The sequence below is a fragment of the Catharus ustulatus genome, chromosome 22, assembly GCF_009819885.2.
Source record: "Catharus ustulatus isolate bCatUst1 chromosome 22, bCatUst1.pri.v2, whole genome shotgun sequence".
Taxonomy (NCBI): domain Eukaryota; kingdom Metazoa; phylum Chordata; class Aves; order Passeriformes; family Turdidae; genus Catharus; species Catharus ustulatus.
Window position 1 is genome coordinate 62,724 of NC_046242.1, and position 23,279 is coordinate 86,002.

A 23,279-nucleotide genomic window follows, 5' to 3' on the forward strand; every position below is an offset into this window, starting at 1 on the left:
GAAATCCTAATCCGTTTGGAATTTTAGCAAGCGGAAGCCCGCTCCTTGGACACAGACTGTGACCTATTTCCTTGTGGAACAAAACTCAACTCCCCCAGTATCAACATAGAAATTTGGACGAGGCATTCGTCACTCCAAAGACAGCCAGGGTTGTAAATGGTGGCAGCTTGGATCTGGGAGATATCCTGATGCATTCTGAATTTTAGCAGGCAGAAGCCAGCTCCCGGCTACTGACCTCGAAACACAAACTTTGGCCCTTTCACAGTTGAAACGAACGGCACCCTCCCAGTTTTCAGATAATCACTCTGGAGGAGGCCTTTGTAGCTCCAAAGGCACCCAGGGTTTGTGAAGTCAGTAAAGAGTAGGTGTTTGCAAATCGGGAAGCAGCCAGGGTCCTAAGTGGTGGCACATTGGGTCTGGGAGAAATCCCGATCCGTTTGGAATTATGGCAGGCAGAAGCCAAGTCTCAGGTCCAGGGCATTGGACACGAATAGTGGCCCTTTTACCGGTGAAACAAAAATCCTGTCCCCGCTTTCCTAATGTCAGTTTAGAGGAGGCAATGGCACTCAAACAACAGCCACGGTTCCAAGTGGTGGCACATTGGGTCTGGGAGAAATTCTGATCCGTTCAAAATTTTAGCAGTCAGAATCCCAGTTCCAGGCACAGAGCCTTGGACAAGAAAATTGGCCTTTTTCCCTCTGAAACAAAACTCACCCTCCCAGTGTCCTGACAGCATTTTGGAGGAGGTGTTGGTCACTCCAGACGGAGCCGGCGTTCTGAGGGGTGGCAGCTGGGATTTGGGAGAAATCCCGATTTGTTCACAGTTTGAGCAGACAGAGCCCAGTCTAAGGCATAGCACCCTGGACAGAAACAGTGGCCTATTTCTCTGTGAAACAGAACTCACTTCACCACTTTTGTGATGTCTATTTAGAGGAGGCTTTTGGCACTCAAAGCACAGCCAGGGTTCTAAGTGGTGCAAGTTTGCATCTGGGAGATATCCCGCACTGTTGGGAATTTTTGCCCTGTCTCAGTCACTGGGCACTGCAGAAGAACATAGCCCCTTCTCCATGAGAAACAAAAATCCTGCCCCCGCTTTTGTAATGTCAGTTTAGAGCAGGTGTTTGGCAGTCGAAAAACAGCCAAGGTTCCAAGCGGTGGCACTTTGTGTCTGGGAGAAATCCCGATCCATTTGGAATTTTAGCATGCGGAGCCCAAGTCCCAGGCACAGGACTATGGACACGAAAGGTGGCCCTTTTCCCTCTAAAAAAAAGCTCACTCCCCACTTACCTGATAGCAGGTTGGAGAAGGCAGTGGTCACTCCAAGGGCATCCAGGGTTCTAAGTCGTGGCAGCTTGTGTCCGGCAGAAATCCTGATCAGTTTGGTATTTTAGCAGGTAGAATCCCAGTCCCAGGGCCCTGGACAAGAACATTGGGGCTTTACCTACTGAACCAAAGCTTACCATCCCAGTAGCATAATAGCAGTTTAAAAGAGATATTTCACGCTGCAAAGGCAGACAAGATTCTAAGTGGCGCCAGCTTGACGCCGTGACAAATCCTGATCCATTTGAAATTATAGCAGGCGGAGTCCAGTCACCAGGACAGGGCCCTGGATGCAAAAGGTGGCCTAATTCCGTGAGAAAGCAAACTCACCCTCCTGGTGTCCTGGTATTGTTTTGAAGGAGGCATTTTACATTCCAAAGGCAACTGGGGTTCTAAGCGGTGGCAGCTTGCGTCTGGGAGAAATCCTGACCCATTCAGAACTTTAGGAAGGCGGAAGCCCGATCTCAGACACAGACCCCTGGACAGGAAGAGTGGCCCTTTTCCCTGTGAAAAAAACCTCACCCTCCCAGTTACCTGATATCAGTTGGGAGAAGGCAGTTGTCGCTACAAAGGCAGCCAGGGTTCTAAGCGGTGGCAATTTGCGTCTGGAAGGAATTTTCCGCTTCTTTTGTAATAGAGCACTTTGAGACAGGTGCTGGCAAAAAATGTCCCCTTGCTGAGGCCTTCCCCTTGGCTAGCGGTCTTGTGTAAGCTGGAGCTAGCCCAGAGTATCAGGTTGCTTTATGCTGTGAAAACCTAGAACTCTGATCTGGAAAGAATTGGAACTGCCCGTGGAATGCTGTCAGACACCCGATCGGATAGTGATTGCTAAGGAGAAGATGACCTGGTCTCAGCTACCGAGATCAGTGTTGAGAAAACAAAGTTTGTAGCCATGGCAGTGACTGTTGTCTCTTAAATGTTACCCTTTACAAGACTTGGCATCCTTAGGTGTAACGGAGACTGTTAGTCCTTCTTGTGGTGAGTGAACAGGGCCAAAGGAGCTGAATACCTTGCACAAATTGGGGAATGGCTGCTCCTATTGCTGCGTGTGGGTGTATGCAATTGCACAAGCATCTGCGGGCACGTGCCTACTACGTATACTCTGTTGCTTCTGCCACGGTGATTTCAGTGTTAGGATGATGCCTGGTACAAGCAAGAACAGAGAAAGTTGCCTGTCAGTTATAAGAAACATCTGAGGCTTCCTGGCTGTTAGCCCACTTGGAGTGTTTGTTATCTTCAGCTGTTTTCCATAAGCTTTGCAAATTAATGACCGAGATAAGTAACTAAGAACATAACTCATCCCTTATATTTAGAAGGTTTATCCTTCCTCACTTACTAAAAACATTGTAATTTCACACGCAGAGCCAGGCTGTGAAACTTCATATGAGCAGTGATTGTACCCATGCAGTCAACTGATCCCATTTCAGAATGGGCTTCTGATATTTAAACTATCCAAAATCTTTCTATGCCCAAGACACCTCTTTAAATCCTTGCTGTGTAAGCTACGGTGGATCGCTTTGCTTTTAGATTAGTATGTTTCAGTAGGTTGTGTTATCTCAAGGTCTGAAATGAGTATGCTTTAACACAAGCCTAGACAGAGCTTATCAGATGAGGACTTCCCAGCTCATGCTTCAGCTTCTGAACACCTACCTACGTTATATGTGTGTGTGTCTTTGTATGGGGAAAAGTGGGGAAGCAGAGTTTATTTTAATTAAATGACATGTTTCTGCTGTTCTGGGACCGTTTTTCTTTTTTTCCCAGCGGTCCAGATTGATTCTAAAAAGTAGTAACCACAAATGCTTAGGGAGCTAATGACACACCATGAAAAGAAATATACGCATTGATCTTGGTCTTTGGGTTGTACCTCAGACCTGAAAAGATCTCCTTCATTGCCTGTACTTCAAAAGAAATCTTATTTCCCGATATTTCAGTATTTTTACTGAAAAAGAAAAACCATCAGATACCGAGACAGAAAGCCCAGTGTGATTTGGGCATCAAAATATTTTAAATCTCTCAGTTTAAGCTCTGAGAAGGAGTATCACTTTTCCATCTTTGAATCACTGTTGCCGGCTTCACCTGTGCTGCTGTCTCGGTTTCAAACACAGGTATTTGCCGAGAAAGCCAGGAAAACCCCTCCCTCCTGCTATAAGTGCGTGACATATTGTTGGCTTTTTGCAATTATTTTTGCAACTATTGTGATAAATGCTAAATGTATAATGTTAAAATAGCTTTCCTGTATGAATATAGCAAAAGTTAGACAGATTTTTTTAGAGACAGTAGGCTTAAACTACCCGCTTAGTTGAGATAACAGGCCGTAAACGTGTAATGGGGGCCCTGCAGCTGACACGACAATTATTAACGCTCACCGGCTGCAAAAGGCGGGGACCACCACCCAAATTAAAAGATAAGAAGAGGATTAAAACCAGAAGCCGAGATACACGCATGCTCTAAAAAGGCGGACCCAAGGAGTGGCCACGCTAAATAGTTCTCAGAAAAAGTTGAACTATGCATAAAGAACTATGAAGATGCAACAAGTTGATGTATCGTAAAATGTATTTAAAGGAGCGTTCCCGAAGCAGCCGCCTGCTGTTGGGAGCTTGCCGTTTTAACCCTTTGCTTTATGTGTGTCTCCTACTGCCTTTTTATTAAACCTGTAAAATTTTACCAGGACAATGAAACGTGTTTTTCACACTCCGATTTATTGTAATTTGGAAATTAAGGGGCTCTCAGGATAAGATAAGGGTTAAGGAATAACAGGGTTATTTAAGCGGTGGCAGTTTGCATCTGGGAGAAATCCCAATCCGTCCAGAATTTTAGTAGGCGGAAACCCGGTCCCAGGAACGGGGCCCGGGACAACATTGGGTCTTTACCCACTGAACCAAAACCTACCATCCCGTATATCTACAAGACAAACAAAACCAACATCAGCTATGACACGTAGCGACAGTTCTAGTCATTTCCAGTCCCCCTCGGCCCCAGACGCCGCCGCCTCCCTGCTCTCGGTCCCGGTGGGGCGGGCAGGGCGGGTCCGCCCGCAGCTGCGGAGGGCACAGCAATGGCGGCGGCGGCCCAGGTGGGAGAGGGATGGAGACGGGACTTCCCCTGCTCACCTCGTGGATTGCAGCGCTCGGCCGGGTGTCCAAAAGTGGGAGGTTGGATCTGGGAACGTGCAGCAGAGCAGCGGTGAACGTGGCTCCCCGCTTTGGGATGGCAAAGGGGGGTGGTAGGTCGCAGCCCCTAACACGTTCCTCCGACGAACGCGGTCGAGAGAGTGTGTCCCTCGGAGCTCAATGGGCTTTCCCCCTCCTTCCCGCCCCCGGTCTCCCGGTGTTCTTCATACTCCTCCCTCCGCTTTTGTGTCGTTAAGCATCGTCCTAGGGTGTAGCTAACACGTTTCTTAACATTACAATGGGGAAAATGCCACAGAAAAAGGAAGAGGACAACCCAACCCCCAACAGCTGTTTGCATCCAATAGCTGTTTTGAGAGGCTTTTGGAGAGTGAGATATTCCCATAATCTGTCCCACCTGCAAGAGCTCAAAAGGAGATTTCAAGGGGAACAGAAAGGTGGGTGTGGTTTTAGGTTGTTGAAGTTTAAAGCTGATTCCTTGTTTGTGACAGGCCAGAAAGACACAGGAAACTGTACTTAATTTTTTGGTGAGATTAGGAAATGACCCGTACTGTAAATTGTTCTACTTGCATGAATGAGAGAAAGTTTTAAAAAATACCGGGGGCTTGTGATTACTCTATAGATGCTGAGTCTGTAAACAGCAAAATAATTTGATTTGCTTGGCTCTGCTAGACGTAGCTGAGAATAGGTTGGAAATTTTCTTTCAAAACATCTTTCGTCAGAAAACTGAAATTTTTACTAGATAATTATTCTCTGAAAAAGTACTTTTCTTTCGTAACTAAAAAATATTGTCAAAATGGAAATATTTGCTATCTGGGGAAGAGTATTTTCCAAATAATTACACTATTAGTACCATTAGCTAATGGCTATGAACTGTCAGCTTTAATAACCACACATATTCTTTTTAGATAAAGTTGCTTATGTTAAGAAATTGGCTGTGAGCTAATGGTAATTGAATTCTGTTATTATTGCTTCAGGGTTTACGCATACCGGCTGGGGCAGAACTCTTAACTTTCCCTGCACGTTCTGGATTTACAGGCATAGCTACTTGCTGCTGCGAGAGAGCTATTATTGACAACTATTAAATGGTACCAAAGAAGTTGTAGGTACCTGACACAAAGTGCTGACATGTACGGGCTACCCGATGATGGAAATTTGCTTAAAATATTTCTCAGATTCCTTTTTTTTTTTTTTTTTTTTTTGAGTCTTTTTTTGTCTCGTGCTGCACTAAAGAATATGCCTGAAAGCGTTCTGCATCGTGGCTCTGGCTAGTTTGACAGAAATGTGTGTCTCATCTCCCATGCACACAGATTGGATCTGCTGGACGACTTGTTCGCTTAATACTAATGCCCGTCGAATTGCAGCCTACTGTGGGAAACGTTAAAGTGTGATAATGCTGGTTATAAATTCCTGCCCTTGAAAGCGCAGAAACTTGGCAATTGGTCTAAGAGTGCATGTGCGTGCATTTCTCTCATTATGCCCGTTCTCTTCTCCCTTTGCCTCCGTGTTCCCCGCGAAAGAGATAATCTGTACGTATTTTGACATCGTCATCGTCCAAGCAATAATCCGGGAAGGATTTGCTACTAACCCCTCCTTCTGTCTCTCTCCTATTCTTTCCAGCCCATCACGCCCGGCCCTCTCGGGCCCTGAAGTCCCCGAGCAGCTGCGAACGAGCCCGTGGCCCCGCCTCTTCTGCCCGCTTGTACCACCATTGCCTGCCGAAATTCCATCTCCCCCTTTGGAGTGTACGCCGAGCAGGGCAGGCGGAGCGGCTGCACCACCCGCGCCGCTTCCGTACGGCGGCTGCCCCGGGCGCGGTGCGCGCCCCGCCGAGCTCCTGCGCCCGGGGAGAACGGGCCGTGCCTGGCGGCGCCGGGGGCCGGGCCGAGGCCCGCCGGGAAGCACAGGGAATTCTCGAAGAGAAGGAGAGGCGGCGGCGAACGGGGAGACCCGTCGGGCGTCTGCCGCTAGCCGCTCTCGAGCCCCCTGCGTCCCTGCCTGCGGTCCGCGGACGCCATGGCCGGCGAGATCGAGGATCTGAACGGTCGGGAGGCGCAGACTGTCTGCGACAGCTTGGGACGCTACGAGGACACGCTGCGGGGCGCTGTCCGGGAGATCCATGTGGACATCCAGTTGTTCAAGCAGGGGGTAGGCCGGCAGGTGGAGGAGGTGCTGCGCCTCGCCAGCCCCCTGGCACACGCTGTCTCTGAGCTGCAGCAGGAGAACCGGCGCCTGCGGGTACAGCTGGAGCGCCTGTCTCGGCAGGTGGAGGCCCTGGGCCGCTCGGCGGGGCTGCCGCACGAGTGGGTGAACGAGGCGGCGGAGAGCCCTCGGGCCGCGGGGCCCGGCTCGCCGGGGCAAGGTTCGGCCGACGGCGCATTCTCCGGTCATGCCAAGCTAGCGGTCGCTGGCCGGAGCCAAGTAAGCGGCCAGGGAGACGGCAGGAGGGAGGGCCAAAGGCATGCATGAACGGATGCTTCCCGGGTGTTGCCGTACTGCATTGGCATGCCGTGACGTTTAGGGACACGGGATTGCGGCGTGGGGTCTGGTGGTGTTTTGAGAGGTGCCCTGAGAAATGATCTTGGCTGTGATACCGCCTGGGGGTCTACCTGATTGTTGCTGTGTTTGGTCAGACTGGGATCTTGTTTAGAGTGGTAGCAACCTGTGGGCTCCCTTTGGTTAGAAATAAGAGGAGATGGGGTGGTCTTGGCTATCGATGTACGTATCTAAGCGAATATTTTTTTGTCATTTCTGGACTCTATTCTGGCGGACCTATGTGCCGGCAATGCTTGTTTGCCAGTTGGCAAGCTCACAGAGGGGAATAGCTTAGCATATAGCGGGCAATGAAGTTTTACTAAGATAACATCCCGCAGTGAGACAATTTTGCGGTCCTTCTGCTGTCCCTCACTGCTGCCTCTTGTGCCTGAGAGGCTGACGCGAGCTGTCGTGGTGTCCGTGACCTAAACTTGCATAAACATAGTAATTCCTCCCGGTGATAAAACTTCCCGAGGTGTAATTGAGCATTGTTAACTCGGTGCACAGAAACTCTAGTTAGTGTGATGCTTCTTTGGTACTGAGATGTTTTGTGTAATCCTTTTTCTGTGTCTGTCTCTGTGAGAAGAGTCGAGAGCTCCTGTGCAATCCTTGATGCCAGCAGGGCACAACCCGACAGTTTGCTGTGATTCGGTCACTTAAAACTGGGATGCCAGAGACTTGGCTGTCACAGATAACAGCCGGTTTCACATCCTCTTGGTTAAGCATGTCTTAGTGGGGGTTTAAGATTGTTGAAGCTTAAAAACCTGGTCTGTGATCTGTCTAGGCTTGAGGTTAAAAAAGAAAAGTTTGGAAATTAAATTGACTGCATTTGGTGGGAATGAGCAGAGTCTGTACTGCATTCCAGCCCTCTTCATTCCTGCTGACCTGTGAATGGGGGCATTGACCTTCCACTTCTGGGCAAATGAAAAGATAAAACTGTTGTTTGATAGGTGTAGTAAGTGCTGCCTTTTCCCCCATGTGACAAAGGTAAGCAGCAGCATCCATACGGCTTGCGGACTGGTTCCTTTTTGCTCTGCGGAGTTACGCACACTTTCTCGTAAGGAATAGAAGTAAGCTGAGTGATACGGAAGGGACGAGGGATTTTGGTCCCTCCATCACCGCTGTCCGGATTGTGGTGTGTGCTTCACAGTCTATGAAGGGTCTTGCATCAATGTTACGGAAATATCCAGCTTGAGGTATCGGTCTGTGTTCAAGCACAGTATGAACTTTTGTTTGGATGAGAACATTCCTGCTTTGCTCTGAGGGTTCAGGGACGATCGCTTAAGTGCTGACCGTTCTTCAGTGCCCTCCCAACAATTTAGGTTGGAGACTTCCCAAGTTAGCAGAGCTGACCGAAAAGGAATTTCAGTACTGAGAACTATGGGAGGCGCAGCTACAGCTATGCACACTGAATTTGTGTGGTGAAAACATGAATTTGTGGGTCAGGTTCTGATGTGGCTGCACACAAATGGCAAAAGAGCGAGCCTTGGTTGCTGTGCCAGTCACCCAGATTCTCTGTAATGAACACTGCTTCTGCAGCTGATTCCGATTTCTGGTTATATGACTGAAGCATTTGAAACAGAATACCATAAATGGCACTGTGTATGTTATCAGAGTACCTGTGATAACACTGGTGACGCTTTTAGTCTTAGTAAATACTTCTATAAGTGCGAGATAGGAGAACCAATACTGACCTGCAAATAGTAGCAAATTAAGATGTGCTCTTTTGCTCCTGAAAAGATTTATCGCTCGAGTTCCTTTTTACTGTGCGGTTGATGCAGCCTTAATTGGATACTGGAGATTCTGAGCATCTTTGTTGTCTGAACCATTATTTTCTAATATTGCTAGACTATTTCTCATGGTAACTTTGTTGGGGAAAAAAAATGAATCCAGGGAGTTCCAAGCGTAATTCAGAAGTAAGGACACGAATCACCTTTTAATTATAATTTGGGCAATTTCTGCTGTGATGTCCTTGAAAGCTGTTATACAGCAGGTCCAAATGCTGGTTTAGGTGGAATTTCAAATGGCCATTAGCCGCTCTGATTCGGAGGTGAGTCTTTCTGTTATTTTGATACCAGACTTCGACTTGGCTCTCTTAACTAGAATCTTGAGAGCTGCTTTCACGAAGGTGAAAAATAGGGGCTACTTGAAGAGTTAGTTTCAAAGATCTGGATCCTGGAGTCGTACCTGTGCTACTGAGCATTTGCAAAGGAAGAGCTTTGATATTTTTTTCGTTGATCTGATTTTACATTTTGGCAGGAGCTTTATAACTTATGATTTTCCCATAATTTTTGCAATTAAACATGATACCTTTGTTAAGAGGGAGGACTATAAGTACTTTAAGAGTGTTCTGTTTTAAAACTGTCAGAAGAGTTTCTCTATAACTTGGACAGATGACTGGAGAGAATCTGCCTGCAGTGGTCAACGCTGCAGAGAGATAGCTGGCTCTGACCACCTATGAAGGTCTAAACAAGTATAACCCATTGGGATCTCTCTCTGGTGACGTGATGACACCTAGCAGTTAGTCAGCTTGTGAGTAACTTTTGAATACTTTGGGAAGGCTTAAAAAAAGAGGGGTGAGTGACTTGTTTTTGTATGGTCAGATAGCAACAGGACAAGGTGCAGTAGAAGTTCTGAACCCCTGATTCTGCTTGGTTTCTATAATTAGTATTTGTTGTCATTTTCTCAGTCCCGGCAGCTAGTGATAGCTGAGTTTATTCATGCACATATATACAAAAGTTTCGACATGGGGATGCAACTATGCAATCAATGAAACTTTTTGTGGCCTGTGTGTTGGGAGATTTCTCTCTATTAGTTGTAGCTGCTGCTTCTTGGAAACTTAACTGCAGTTATCATGTATCCAGGAAGCAGTTTCTTCTTCCTTTAGTTATGCAGCCAAAAAAATCACATAGTTCCTCATAGTTTAACGTGCCACTTCACTCCCCTCAAAAACCCCAACCCAACGAGCCCAAAACCCCAATCAATCAATCAAACAAAACCCAAAAAACCACAGACACAACCTCCTACAAAACCCAAAAAACTAAACTAAAAAATTGCTGGCTAATTTTTCTGTAATTATAATGGCAGCTATTATGAGGAGAATTTATGCTTTTCCCAGAAAAAAAGCTATGTGTACAGAAGTTACGGATTATAATGTAGCTGTAATGTCCTAGAATTGGATTTACTTTGTAACGCTTGTACAATATGTTTTCATAGGGTAATTTCTTTCTGCAGCAAATAGAAGGGAAAAAAAAAATAAAAAAGCACAGCATTATTCCACACAATCTCAGTTTCTCCGCTGTTACATGAAGTTGTCTGTTTATCACCATTACAGTGGATGGTGATGGCTTTATCTAACAAAAGATAATACCTCCTGGGTGCTTGGGGTCCGTTAGGGACGAGTGTGTCAAGATTCATTTAAATTATGCATTACCAGTGCTTCATTTGCAGTCTCAGCTCCTGCGTTAGATAATTGTTCCCTTGTGATTTTGTGGTCACTTGCACGAGGAAGACCTGTTCTTGGCAGGTGTTTCTGGATATTCTCACTCTTGCTGCTGTTTGAGATTTAGTTGTGTCTGTTGTCTGTTCTGACAGAGCGTAGACCTGGATGACCACCAGAAACCTGAGTTTAGAAGAGTTTTTAGTTCTTCCAACATTGAAAATGGGCATCGATCTTCGTCATCAGGTAGGAACAGGGCATGAAATGAAGTAGCACTGCTTGTAAAATACCTGATCTTGGAATTAATAGAGCAGGTCTCACATTTTGGAACGGTTAGAATCTGCTATAGTTTCCAGATGGATATTGTCCTGTAGCACCAATACTTTATTTCATTATTAGGAGTTTAACTTTTAAACTTCGACTTTACTGTTAAGCACATACTATGGTGTTTCGTAAATTAGAGGCTGCGTTAACTTGAGACACGAACAATAAGGCTGCTGTGCTGGGTGCCATTTTAGTCTTGCATCCCAAAACATCTTGCAAGTCACCCATCTGCTTCCATCATCCTTCAGTGGAGGAAGGAATTACTGTCTCCACTTCAGAGAAAATCATGCAGTGCTTCGTAAGACTATGAAAAGAACAGAAACAGTGCTTCCTTAACCAGGGCAGGAGATTGGGGGTGAGGGCTATACAGAGGAAGAGAAGCTTACCAAATGCAAGTGCTAACATATTAATGATCTGAAGATATTGTTCCTGCTGAGATTCACATAGAGTAAGTGTGATCGCTGCAAGGATTGCTTGTGCTAGGGTTGTTTCTGCTGGTAAATAAATGGTACAATAGTATAATATTTCATAGGGGAGTAAGTCCCATGTCTTGTAAAACGGAGTTGTTGCATGGACATTGGTTTGTAACAAAGTTACAAATGTGCAAACAAATTTACTTCCTCTCTCCCATTTTTTTGTTCAGGTCAGACAAAAGTAGCCTGTGAACTGACCGGTTTTCAGATGTCAGAATCATCTTCCCCTGAAGCCCATGCCCCTGCAGTCACCTTACAGATGCCCCACCTTCCTGTTACTGCAGTAACCAGGACATCTGAGAAGTTTTCAGGAGAGAACGTCTGTCCGACAGGAACAACTAATGCATCTTCTTGCCTGCTGGGGCAGGGCAAGAGCACAAATACGATGGGAGTAAAATCTTCCAACCGACCAGGTAAAAGACAGAAAAATAACTCGCTGAAGCTGCATCCCGTTTCCTTTCTTCAACTGGCGCTATGCGTATTGTCCCGTGACCTAGTGGTAATTATGAAACCTTGCTTCTATGGCTATATATCTCATTGTGGGACACTCCAATTTGGATTATCAGCTGGAACTTTTGGCAGTAATATCACATCTGCAGAGAATTTTTGTGCCTAATGTAGCTGAGTTTTTAGTGAAACGTATTTTACCGCACAGTTACTGAATTCAATAAGTTACTGAATCTCTTAACCATGACCAGATATTTTCATGAAATTTGTAGACATTTTTAGTGCTTTGAGACTAGCTGCTCTGCAAGAAGTTAGGCCCATATTTGGCTAACAGGTTCCAATACTCATTTGGAGGAAAGAATGACTGACAGCAGTCTGACGTATACACACATCAGTGATTGCATAATCTTAGTTCTATTGAAACTGAGTTTAAAAAACAAAAAAAAAAAACAAAACCAAACAAACAAAAAACCCCACACGTTGAAACCATTAATCCTTGGCTGTGACACTTACAAATTGGACTATATATATGAGTGAGAAATTACAGAAGGAGACCAGATGGGATTGCTAGCAAGAGATAGGGATTATTTGCAGGTTAGTCTTTCAATTTTTATCTTACTAAAGCTGAGGTGTAGTGAACACTTCCTTTGGGTTTTTTTTTTTTTTTTGCTGATACGGTGAAGGATTGGAATTCAATTACAATGAGAACACTGGATTCATCTACCACTGGAGGCTAATGTTCCTGTCTGCATGCCCTTACGCAACAAAAATTGAGAGTGATTCCATGCTCTTTGGGGGATGCAGATCTGATCATGTAGTTTTGATTTGTAGGTACACGGTAATACTAATATTGCTAATAAGTCTATATGCAGACTCACAGAATCATGAACACTTGTTCTACTCCATCAGATTCTCGATCAGTTCAAAATGAGAGGTACTTGCCCTTATTTGCACGGTAATGTACATGTGTACTGTTAGGCAGTTTCTGCAGTGGAAACCATAGGTGCCACAAAAGTGTGGCAGGCAGACAGCCTGAGCAGTGAAGATTTCAGCTGTTCAAGTGAAAACTGTGACTGTACACAAGGTAATGGCAGTTGGAACGTGGTGTGCTCACCGATATATATTGAAGCTAATTACTTTGGGCAAGATAGAAGTAAAGAGTCTCCTTTGTAATATGAATGTGGCAAAGGACAAAATGCTTTAAGGATTTCTGATTTCAGTTGAAATAGATGAGTTGCGCTTTCTCCAAAATTACCTCTGATTGTTGTCAACAAGTTGTCTGCACAATGTACTGGCATTTCACAGTGGTCTCAAGCGTCGGTTTATTTAGCAAAATATATAGCCTTTCCAGAATAAGGATCACACTCCTCACATGAAAACATCTGAGATTTACATAAATATCTGGCTATTGGTAGTGGTCACAAACCTGTTACACCTGTATGCTGGCATCTACCAGTGTGTTTTACGTGAGAAGTGTAGCTGATCTGAATCACTTCTATTAGAAGAGGGGAGAATTCTGCATTTTCAGATGGTGACTTAGGCAGTGATCAGGTTGGATTGCTTCTAAGATGCCAGTCCTTCGTGTATAGAAGGAGCGTTTATGCAACAAGTTTTGGGTTTAGTACGTTAAAACTGGGCTCCACTGTTTTACGTGTATAGAGCACGGCTGGAGTCCAGAGCTGAGCCCTAGGAGGCAAAGCACAAAAGGTAGAACCTCAGGGGTGGAGGGAGGAAGATGCAGAGTTGGTTTTAAGCCACATTTGTAACTTCAGACCTGTTCTGCTTTACAAACTAAAATCTCTTCATGAGAGAAATCAGATAATTTGAATTATGCACTCTATTACATTGAACTCCCTAGGACTCATCTGCTGGAACGTCTTTTGCAAGCATCACTTTTTCCTTTAACTGAAATGTCAGCGGCAGTGTGCCCTCCTGAAAGGTCTGCACAAGGATCTGCCCTTCTGAGTGCAGTTTTATCAAAGACATCCTCTGAGTCCTTTCTGTTACGCTTACGCTATCCCCGTTGCAGTGCAACAATTTTACAGAGGAATTGAACTGCTGGGGAAAATCCTTCCCCAGCTTGTTAGCTCATATGGAAGTTAGAGACCTGCAGCTTCACAGCGTGGTGAATAAAAATCAATGTGTGTCTATCCATCAGGAAAACACATAAGGAAAGTTTCTGCACTAATATATATATTTTCTCTTTTTGTATAGAGAATGTTACTTCTGTCACCAAGTCTGTTTCAGCTGTGAACTACGGGCTGCATAGCGGAACCAAAAGTGGTGAAAGGTATGCATTCTTCATTACATTTTGTTGGGCCATTGTGGTCAATATAGTCTCAAGGGATAGGTGTTCTGCTGACTTGGAAAACAGGTGAGTCCCAGATGCTGTATTTTAAGCATTGTGTGTAAGATTTCACATTAATCTACTTGCCCTATAATCTCTTACATTAACATAAACAGTTCATTTAATGTATGTGCTATGTCCATCAACATGTAAATGGGCATATTCCTCTTAACCAGACTTCTACTTTTGGGGAATAACCAGTCAATGACTACTGGAATAATCACACTATCTGTACTAAAACCACCCTAGTGATATACTGTACTTAGTAATTTTCATTCAACACGGCAGTACTTATATACATACCCTGAATGTTCTCAGGTGAAACATACCAGGTTATTTATTGATTGTACTTCTCATTGGAAATCAGCAACCTGCTGTATGTATCATGCTATATGTCTAGTTTGAGAGCATTCGTTCCCCCTAAACCCCCTGCGCAACTTAATTTTTTGTGCCTATGACTCCCGTATCAGGGCACTATCCACTATCAGGGCACTTGTTAATCCTCACACCTTTCTTTTCTCGAGACATCCGGTAGGGTACGTTAACATCACACCTGTGATTTTAGCTTTGGATAGCCTTAGCACATTTGGCTCTTTTTTGGGGGGAGGCTTTTTCAGGCTGTCCCACCAGTGGACCAAAAAACAAATGAGTCACTGGTGCTATATTTTAAGCCCATTAAAGGCTGTGAGCTTTCCTCTGGCCTAAGTGGAGCTGAGATGAGAAAGGACAACATTTTGTCGAGCAGTTTCAAGTAGAACTCACTGTGGATTTCCGCATAGTTTTAGTCTTAATCGGTAAGACTTTCAGTGATAGTGGTGGATTTTGTTAGGAGGAGGAAGTTGTCAGGTCCTTTGAAAACAGTTTTTAAAATACTCATCTGTGTAGAAATTAGTACTTTGGCTAATTTTTTGAAACCAACATATGATTGCCATCAAATATCCTTAGTTTGGCTAGCCTAGAGTTTAATTTGTAGATAAATGCCTTGCTGAGGACTACTACGCATTCTTTATTAACTCAGAGTTGGCAGTTGCTTAGTAGATTACATGGTACACAATTATTCCTGGCATAAATAGACATCCTTAGCAGGCAAAATATTCATCAAGAAAAAAATGGGGGAGAAGAAAGTTTACATCTCTTAAATAAGCCTTGTATCTGCCTTGAGAACAATCCCAAATTAGGCACTACATTTCTTCGGAGGCAGTTCCAACATTAACACTTCACTACTTGTGTCACGATACACTGAGCACCCTTGAGAACTTGGTGTCATACCTAACCTCTATCTGTACCGGATATTAATGCGTGACGCTGATGTCATTGCTCTTTGCCTGTTTCCCCATCTCTGTGATAGCGAATATTTCCAAATGCATATCTTCCTTCATTAATGCTGATGAAACAGTATATGGCTCAAACAAACTCAAATTTGAATATATAATCCTGTATTTCTCAATCAAATTTCCAGCTTGCAGTCAATAAACCAAAACTGACAGAAGCTCAGAATTCTGTGCACTGTAAGTAAAAATTTCAAAAGTACTTCCTGAAACTCTTAAAATTTCATTTAAAAAATATCACAGCCTCCAGGAACCCTGAAGTTGGAAATCGAAGGGATTTAGTGCTTCTGTGTGACCACAACAGGGTTTTTTTTGTCATATTCTTTTCCTTGAAGATTGCTCAGTGCTACAAAGTGCCTATGGCTTGTGCGGCTGTGTCTTATTTGTAACAGTACCTTAGCGGTTCGATACTTAAGTGCTGTTATGTGCCATTAATAATTGTGCTTTTATTAAAATTGCTTTTGACTCATGCATATCCTCTTGAAATGGATCTTTCGCAAGGTTTAGAGACAACAGTTGAACCTTTGTGCTGGCTCTTGTCACTCTTTTGTTTACCACATACTTTTCATCTTTTGGTTTTCCAGTGCCATTGACAGTTACTGTGACGTGAACCCCAGCTCTCGCTCACCTCCTCCTGCTGTACGTCACCAAGTTGAAAGGAGGCGAGAATTGGTGCGGTCTCAGACGCTCCCACGGATTACAGGAACGCAGACCAGGAAAACGCTTTTCGAGAAACTTGAACGTGATGATGGAAAGTACGTCACAGTCCTTGTCTGCAGAAGGGTTTGTTAATGGAAAACTAATTTGTTAGTTATTACCAGCAGAGTACAGCTGGGTGGGAGAACTGTGTCCTCAGAGCTGAGAGACAATATGAGGTAACTTAAAAGGTTCGCTGACTTTACAGACCAAACCTTGGAAATTCACAGCTACAGATTCCTCTGACTTTGGAGTTGTTCAGCTGAAGCAGCAGGTGCCTTTTATCGGGAAAGAGTTCTGTGAAAGCTGTCTTCTCCATCGTTATAGGAGACTGTGAATATAGTGACTTTCTGTTGCCATTCATTGAGGATGAGAAATATGGGTACTTCTTGATGGCAGTGTGATTTAAATAAAAGAGGGCTTGAAATTCTGACTTTAGTTTAATAAAAATTAACTTTTCTTGCAGGACCAATAGGTCGATGCTTCAGCAACATTTTTCTCAAATATCACCTGGTCAGGGGCTGACCTGGGCAAAGTTGCATAGATATTCCTGACAAGTAGGTTTAAGTTTTTCTAGAATGTATTTTAATCTGGTCTCTGTTCATTTTCCAGAGGAAAAGGAGAATCCAGAGCTAAGCTGAAGAGGTCGCTGAGTTTAGGGGTTGCCAGCGCTAGCAGCATTAAACAAATTCTGTTAGACTGGTGTCGCTCCAAAACCATAGGATACAAGGTGAACATGTGCTAGCACTTTCATCTCTTTTTTTTCAGGAGAATTTGCTAAAATCCATGCTCAAAAAGTGAATGTAAAATATGCTAGAGAATGAGTTAACTTTCTCAAGGTCATAAATTTTTGTGTGAGTAACACCAATGTGGTTTGCATAGGCAGCACTTCAAGACAGTCAGTGATTGCATGAATGAGATTCTCTATGTGTATTAAAGCAATGAATTAATGTTTTTCTGGAAGCGTTAATGTTTTTGTGCTTATGGATATAAATTTACACACTTTTTTTCTTAGATGTGGGTTGTAATTTTTGTGTTCACAATATACAAGTTCTGAATACATGGAGATTATGGTCATTTTGCTACATGCAGACCAAAGTACTCTGTTAGTATTTGATATATGAATTTGTAATAAATGGTTAAGTTTGAATCACCCTGGAGTAAGTTTTTATGAGGTAGCATCAGTGTAACTAAAAGAATACAGCAGATGAGATTTTATTCATTTTACCTGGCCTTAAACTGCAACTGTCAAAGAAATATAGAATTTTTTTTTCTAGGGATTTTGTGTGTGTGTAGTGTGCTTTTCAATGTTCCTAAACGTGCATTATTATTACTAAACTGTACATTATAGTATAAACAGAACTAATTAAAATTATGGTTAATTGCTTACCAGAAAAGCTGGGGCTTTTATGATGGAAAAGCAGCATGAGACAAGAGTACAGATATGTTTCTTTTCACTGTGGCATTTGAAAGTAACAATAAGAATTTGTTTTAAGAATCAGGTTGTGTAGTACGTATGATTTTTCCTGTATTTCTACCTATCTGTGTGTAAACACAGATTGAATTGGGCAAACCATGCAAGCATAGTCTTTATCTAGTGTTGTTCACAGCCACAAAAATTAACTGTCCTTCAATTTTAAATCCTCCATAGGGTGATTATAGTTATATATAAGCAGTGTCTTTAGTTTCCACAGATACTGAGCTGGTAGCTTGGACCTGCTTCAGAGCTCACTGATGTTGATGAGATTCTTCACAGTATTTTCAGTGGGCTTTGGATCAGGGACCTTGACTATGTGTCTGCTTTGCATCTGGGTGTTTCAGGCAAAAAGCTTTCGTTGCTCAGTGTGCCATTTTTTTCCCAGAATGTCAACAATGAAATGGATATACAAAGATGGGAAGTAAAAAATAAAGCTCTTGCAGGTGGGCGAGAATAGAAAACTGCATTGAACAAAAAGCAGCTGCTCTTATTTGTTCCCCTGTGCCGCATTAACATATATTTTTTTCATCGTGACAGCACATTGATCTCCAGAACTTCTCCTCAAGCTGGAATGATGGGATGGCATTCTGCGCTCTTGTGCATTCTTTCTTTCCTGAAGCTTTTGACTATAATAAGCTTGACCCAGCTAATCGCAAGCAGAACTTTGAGCTGGCCTTCACAACGGCTGAGTGAGTACAAGAGCTCTCTGTGCAGTGCTCCCAGTGAAGTGCTCTTCACAGCAGTGAAGAGTTTAATTATTACTCTTTTAGACTCTGTATTGATGCCTTGAGAGGCTACCTAGAATGGAGGCTAGACAATGTTAAAGGAATAAAGTAGGTATTTACAACAAAAGGACTTCAAAGGATACACGTTAGGCAGTACAAGAGCCTGGCCGAGGCAGCACCTAAGATGGACAATGGATCACATGTTTTCATACTTCTATAAATTTTGGTCCATTTACATATTGGGGTTAATTGTCCAATTACAGCTTCAGGTTATGAAGTCCCCTCTTCCCAGTTTGCTCTCCTCAGTTGGCTTTTGTTTATACATTTTGGGCCTGAATCTGCAACAGTGTCCTTAGTTCTTGGACTGGACAAGGATTGTTTTGTCTAACTAAGCTGTGAGAAGAACTTGCTAACATTTTATATGAAGTTCAGAGTTATATACTAATGCAGTAGAGAATCTGGATAATATGAAAGCTGAAACTTAAGGCATCAGTATCACTAGCTTGCACGTATCATGCCAAAAGAGATAAAGTTCTGCAGAGAGAATGCATAGAACATGTGGGAGACTTCAGCTCTGACTGTACATTGTTTTTCTTGAAAAAGAATGGTTGAATTTGGTGTAAGTAGAGATCAAGGCTGAGAACTTCTCAGTATCTCAACCAGCTAACTGCTTTTCTGAAAACAGGCGGAGCTAATACTCAGCCACATCATCCAGATTCTTTTTTATGCCATATAGCAGGCAATTAAATGCTAACTTGTTTGGTATCAACATGATTCTTATGGGAAGACCTCTCTGTGTGGTATGCAGCTCGGTTTGATACTTTTTCCAAATGATAACAGGCGGTAGGAATACATGGCTAATGTGATAACTTAAAGAACTGGATTTGCCATTGGCCATTCAGAAAAAAACCTTTCAAATTTCTTCACGTGTTTCTCTTTATTACAGCCTCTAGCAAACAAATTACTTAAGGAAATACAAGTATATTTTAAGTACACATATATGTATATATTTTAAAAAACGTGTTGCTTCTCAGTGAGTTGAAGGAGATTCTGTGATACTTCTAGGTGATTGATCTCTAAAAAACTATCTACAACTCTCAAAGGAAAGCTGCAGTTTTCTTCTACCTCAGTTTATGTAAACAGTAAGTTTAGGGGAGAGCAAAAGACACCATGAGCACAACTCAAGAAACAGTAGGTGAGAGGTATCTACAGAAATTACTATTCATAGCTATGATTGCCTTTAAACTGATTTATTCAAGTGCTAGTAAAGGCTATTTTCTCAGTTATTGTTGTTCACCCCACTATTAACTGTGCTGATAAAATTGATTCCCACCCTTGTGATTTTTCATCTTAAGCCTCTGTTCCTTTCTCCTGCTCCAGATCGCTCATATCTTAAAGATACGGGGGTGGTGGAAAACAAACAATTCACAGCCACGTGGGCCTTCATCGACACATCTCAACTCTTCCTTAGTTTTTCCAGTCTTTTGGCACTCCCTATATATTAACCAAAAACTGAGACATGGGCAGAGTAGTGTGAGATTGGGCTACCTGCTACAGGTAAAATGAATGTGAATTATAGTGAAAAAAGCCCCCCCACTCCATAGCTTTAGATCAGATCCCAGTATAAAGCAAGAGAGAGAAAGAACAGGAACATTCCATGGTCATAGAAGTAACTGTTTAGCCTGACCCTGTTCAATTCATTGTGAATGCTGCCAGTAAATCTCAGGATTTCTTAAATGTTTCAGTGATGGTCAAATCAGAGCATCAAATGAGTCCTGGAAGCAGTTAGGTAATTCTTGATTCGCTGTATCTGTTTTATTGTTAATACAGGAAAATGGCTCACTGTGACCGTCTGATAGAAGTGGAAGACATGATGGTAATGGGCCACAAGCCAGATCCTATGTGCGTCTTCACCTATGTCCAGTCTCTATACAGTCATCTACGACATTTTGAGTAAAATCATCGACACCTCTCCACCGAGAAGGGTCAAGTACAGAATGCTAATGGGAAGAGTGACATTTTGCAAATAGAATGCAGTATTATTTCTTGCTTTTTACTGTCCCTTTGCTTACATTCAGCTGTGTGGATGGCTGACTGAAGTATTGCTGAACAGCACCCTGAAGTGTCGATCACATCACCGTGTCTGTATTACAGAAATAGGTTTGAAAAAACCAAAAATACATTGGCAAAGGCAAATAGTGTCATTTTGGTGCTAGTAGTAGACTGGACTTTTAGGACTTTAATGTTTAAAGATCACAGGAAGCAAATTTGCTTCTCCTGTCTCTGTAAGACTGGGGACAATATTATGTAGCAATTCTGCTATGAAGGTGTTCCATCTTAAAATGCAGGTAAAACTAAAGAAGATAGCACCTTTAGTTTCACTTCTCTGTTAAGCATAGTGCAAAAGAAATAGCAAATGGACAAGAAAGATTCTGTTTAGTGAACAATAACCTCGAGTACTCAACCACTAGGACAATAATTCCTCCCCTCCAAACCTACCTGTCCACTCCAGCATACACACACACAGAACAAACAGGCATTGTTTTGTTCTCTTAAAGCATAAAGAGAGCATAACCTCTTGTGTGATGAGTGTGGTGACAGACTACTATGTTATGCAATGGCATTTGTCTGTAATGGTCAAATCTAATTGCATTTGCTGATAGGCTTGCTAAAGCTTCTACCGGCAGTCCTGGATTAATTTCTTGATAGGAATAGCAATAGCTATGACTGTTCTTTGTCTGAGATTGCGTGCTTGCATTGTTTAGGATTGTGGAAAGGTAGGAGCTAGCAAGATACAAAAACCTTTGAACGGTCATAATAGAAACAAGCTTCTAATGTGCTTTTACCTGGAGTCGAGAAGAGCAGCTTGTCAGTGTGGACAGGAGTGAACCCTTTACAGCTTGTTTGGTACAGATGCTGATTCTGAGGTAGATGAACAATACACCAAAAATATGAAAGATGTGGGACTTTTGAAGTAGTTCCAAAAGCCTTGCACTAGTTTCAGTTTTCAGTTAAATTAACATTAAAACCACAGTACGGTTAGACAATTCCAGATTTACTGGACTAAAAAAAGCCTTCTAAAATGACTTCTTCCGTAAGAACAGGCTCATAGAAAGTAAAAGCTGAAAGCCGCAAGTCCTCTGCTCATGCTAGATAATGTTTTTTAACCTGCCCTTGTGCTTTTTGTAGATATTTGGGAAGTTTAATTTGGTTCTGTATTGATGACCATTTATAATAAATTATGTCAAGCATTCTTCAGATTTATTGCATCTTTTCAGAATGATGTGGCAGCCAAATAAAAGCAGTGAAAACAACAGAGAGCTTGTACTAAAAAGATTTTTTTTTTCCTAGTTACGATTCTGTGCTCTGAATTTCAATTTTAAAAGTACATAAGCTCACTTGCATTTGAAATATTGTTTTTCATGCAGTCTCCCTTTCCAGTCAAGTTTACTTAAGTAATCATGAATAAAGCAACTGCTTTGTTAGCATTAAAGTGCCATTGTCTTCAGTTTTTGACTTTGTCTTGAACAATTATAATTCTGAGGAGTAAGTGTGCTCCTGTAGCTCTACCAAATGCACTGTAAGGATAAACCCATTGTACTGATGTTTTGGAGGAGGTTGGATTAAGCATGATGGGAAATCTGTCCAAAACTGGTATATGCAATACACTTATTTACATTCTTACAGTAGAATACTTTTTATTGAATAGCAGAGGCAAGTTCCATCATAACTACTACAAGAGGGGTAATACTGGCTTAATACATCGCATTCCTTCACAGTCTGAAGTCAGGGATGACTTTACTGTGCAAAGTTAGTGCTGAAGACACAGGTAAGTGCTTGGCCAATTTAAGCCTAATAGCATATAATTATATAAAGGAAGTAAAAGTATTGCCAATTCACCAGGGTGAATCTACATATTTTCTGTAATATAGCTTGTTTTTGTAGCTACACTCTAGGTATTTTTGTACAGGTTTTTTCTAAAGTTTTCCCACTTCAGAGAGGTGATGGTGAAGATACCTAGGACTTACCAGCCACCTGTTAGCAGGGAAGTGGAAGACTATAAGCTGAGTTGATCTATCAATGGTTTGTGTGTAAGGGTTAGGGAGACAGTGATACGACATACTTTTAGAAAAACTTACAGCTTTGTGCATTAAGAGGTCTGCTCTGTATGAATAACCTCAACTATTTGATTGTATTATTAAATTGAAATTAAAGTATATAATGTATGCCCCAAATTGATTTTTCAGTATTTTTATTTAAAAAAAAAATGCAGAGCATGTGTGTATATATGACAGTGTGTTTAAGATGAATGATAAAAGAACAATCTATTAAGTTGGCATAGTATATATTTTACACAAATTGACTGTTAATTTTTCTAATGCTTCTGTATTATATCTAAAAGTATATCTATGGTTGTTTATTGGCAACTCGATGCTACTTTTTAAGGCTAAATCGGTTTGTTCTGTGCAATATTTTCAAGATAATGTCAGCAGAGACATCATCTACTCTTTAAGACTATGCTTTCTACAGCAGGAAAGTCCTTTTCTTTTAATGTACAATAACTGGATGAGTGTCTTTCGTCACATCTGCCTTTGTGTGATGTTTCCAATAAAGTGTTTAATCTAAACATATGCTCAAACTCATGCAAACTCTTTTATATGTATTTTAGATATATGTAATTACGTATAAAACTATCCCAAAGGTTCAACCTTGTATCATTTATTTAAACCCGGCCTGGCTTATAGAGATAGTTTTAAAGTGTCCAAAGTAAAAGATGGGATTGCTTTGGCTATGCTAAAATACATCTACGTCTACAGAAAGCCTCAGAGGAGTTAACATAGAACCACAAAATATTCTGTGCTGGAAGTGACCCACAAAGATCATCAAGTCCAATTTTCAAGTGAATGTCCCATATGGGGATCAAACTCACAACCTTGGTGCAATTATAGCACCATGCTCAAGCATACTGATCTAATAGCGTGGGCTGGAAGGGTTTGATCACTGTGGTGGTGATCTAGTCCAATTCCGCCCTGCCATAAG

At 42.4% G+C, this 23,279-nt stretch overlaps 1 protein-coding gene across 1 annotated transcript; it reads left to right on the top strand.

Annotated features, from left to right (window-relative positions):
* Positions 1-6,294: 6,294 nt before the first annotated feature.
* On the top strand, positions 6,295-22,870 carry SMTNL2 (smoothelin like 2). The gene is made up of 8 exons (XM_033078139.1): positions 6,295-6,869; positions 10,578-10,668; positions 11,390-11,632; positions 13,881-13,956; positions 15,926-16,096; positions 16,650-16,767; positions 18,052-18,203; positions 20,070-22,870. The coding sequence occupies exons 1-8, from the start codon at positions 6,465-6,467 to the stop codon at positions 20,194-20,196; spliced, it is 1,383 nt and encodes a 460-aa protein (XP_032934030.1). The 5' UTR covers positions 6,295-6,464; the 3' UTR covers positions 20,197-22,870.
* The last annotated feature ends 409 nt before the right edge of the window (positions 22,871-23,279 follow it).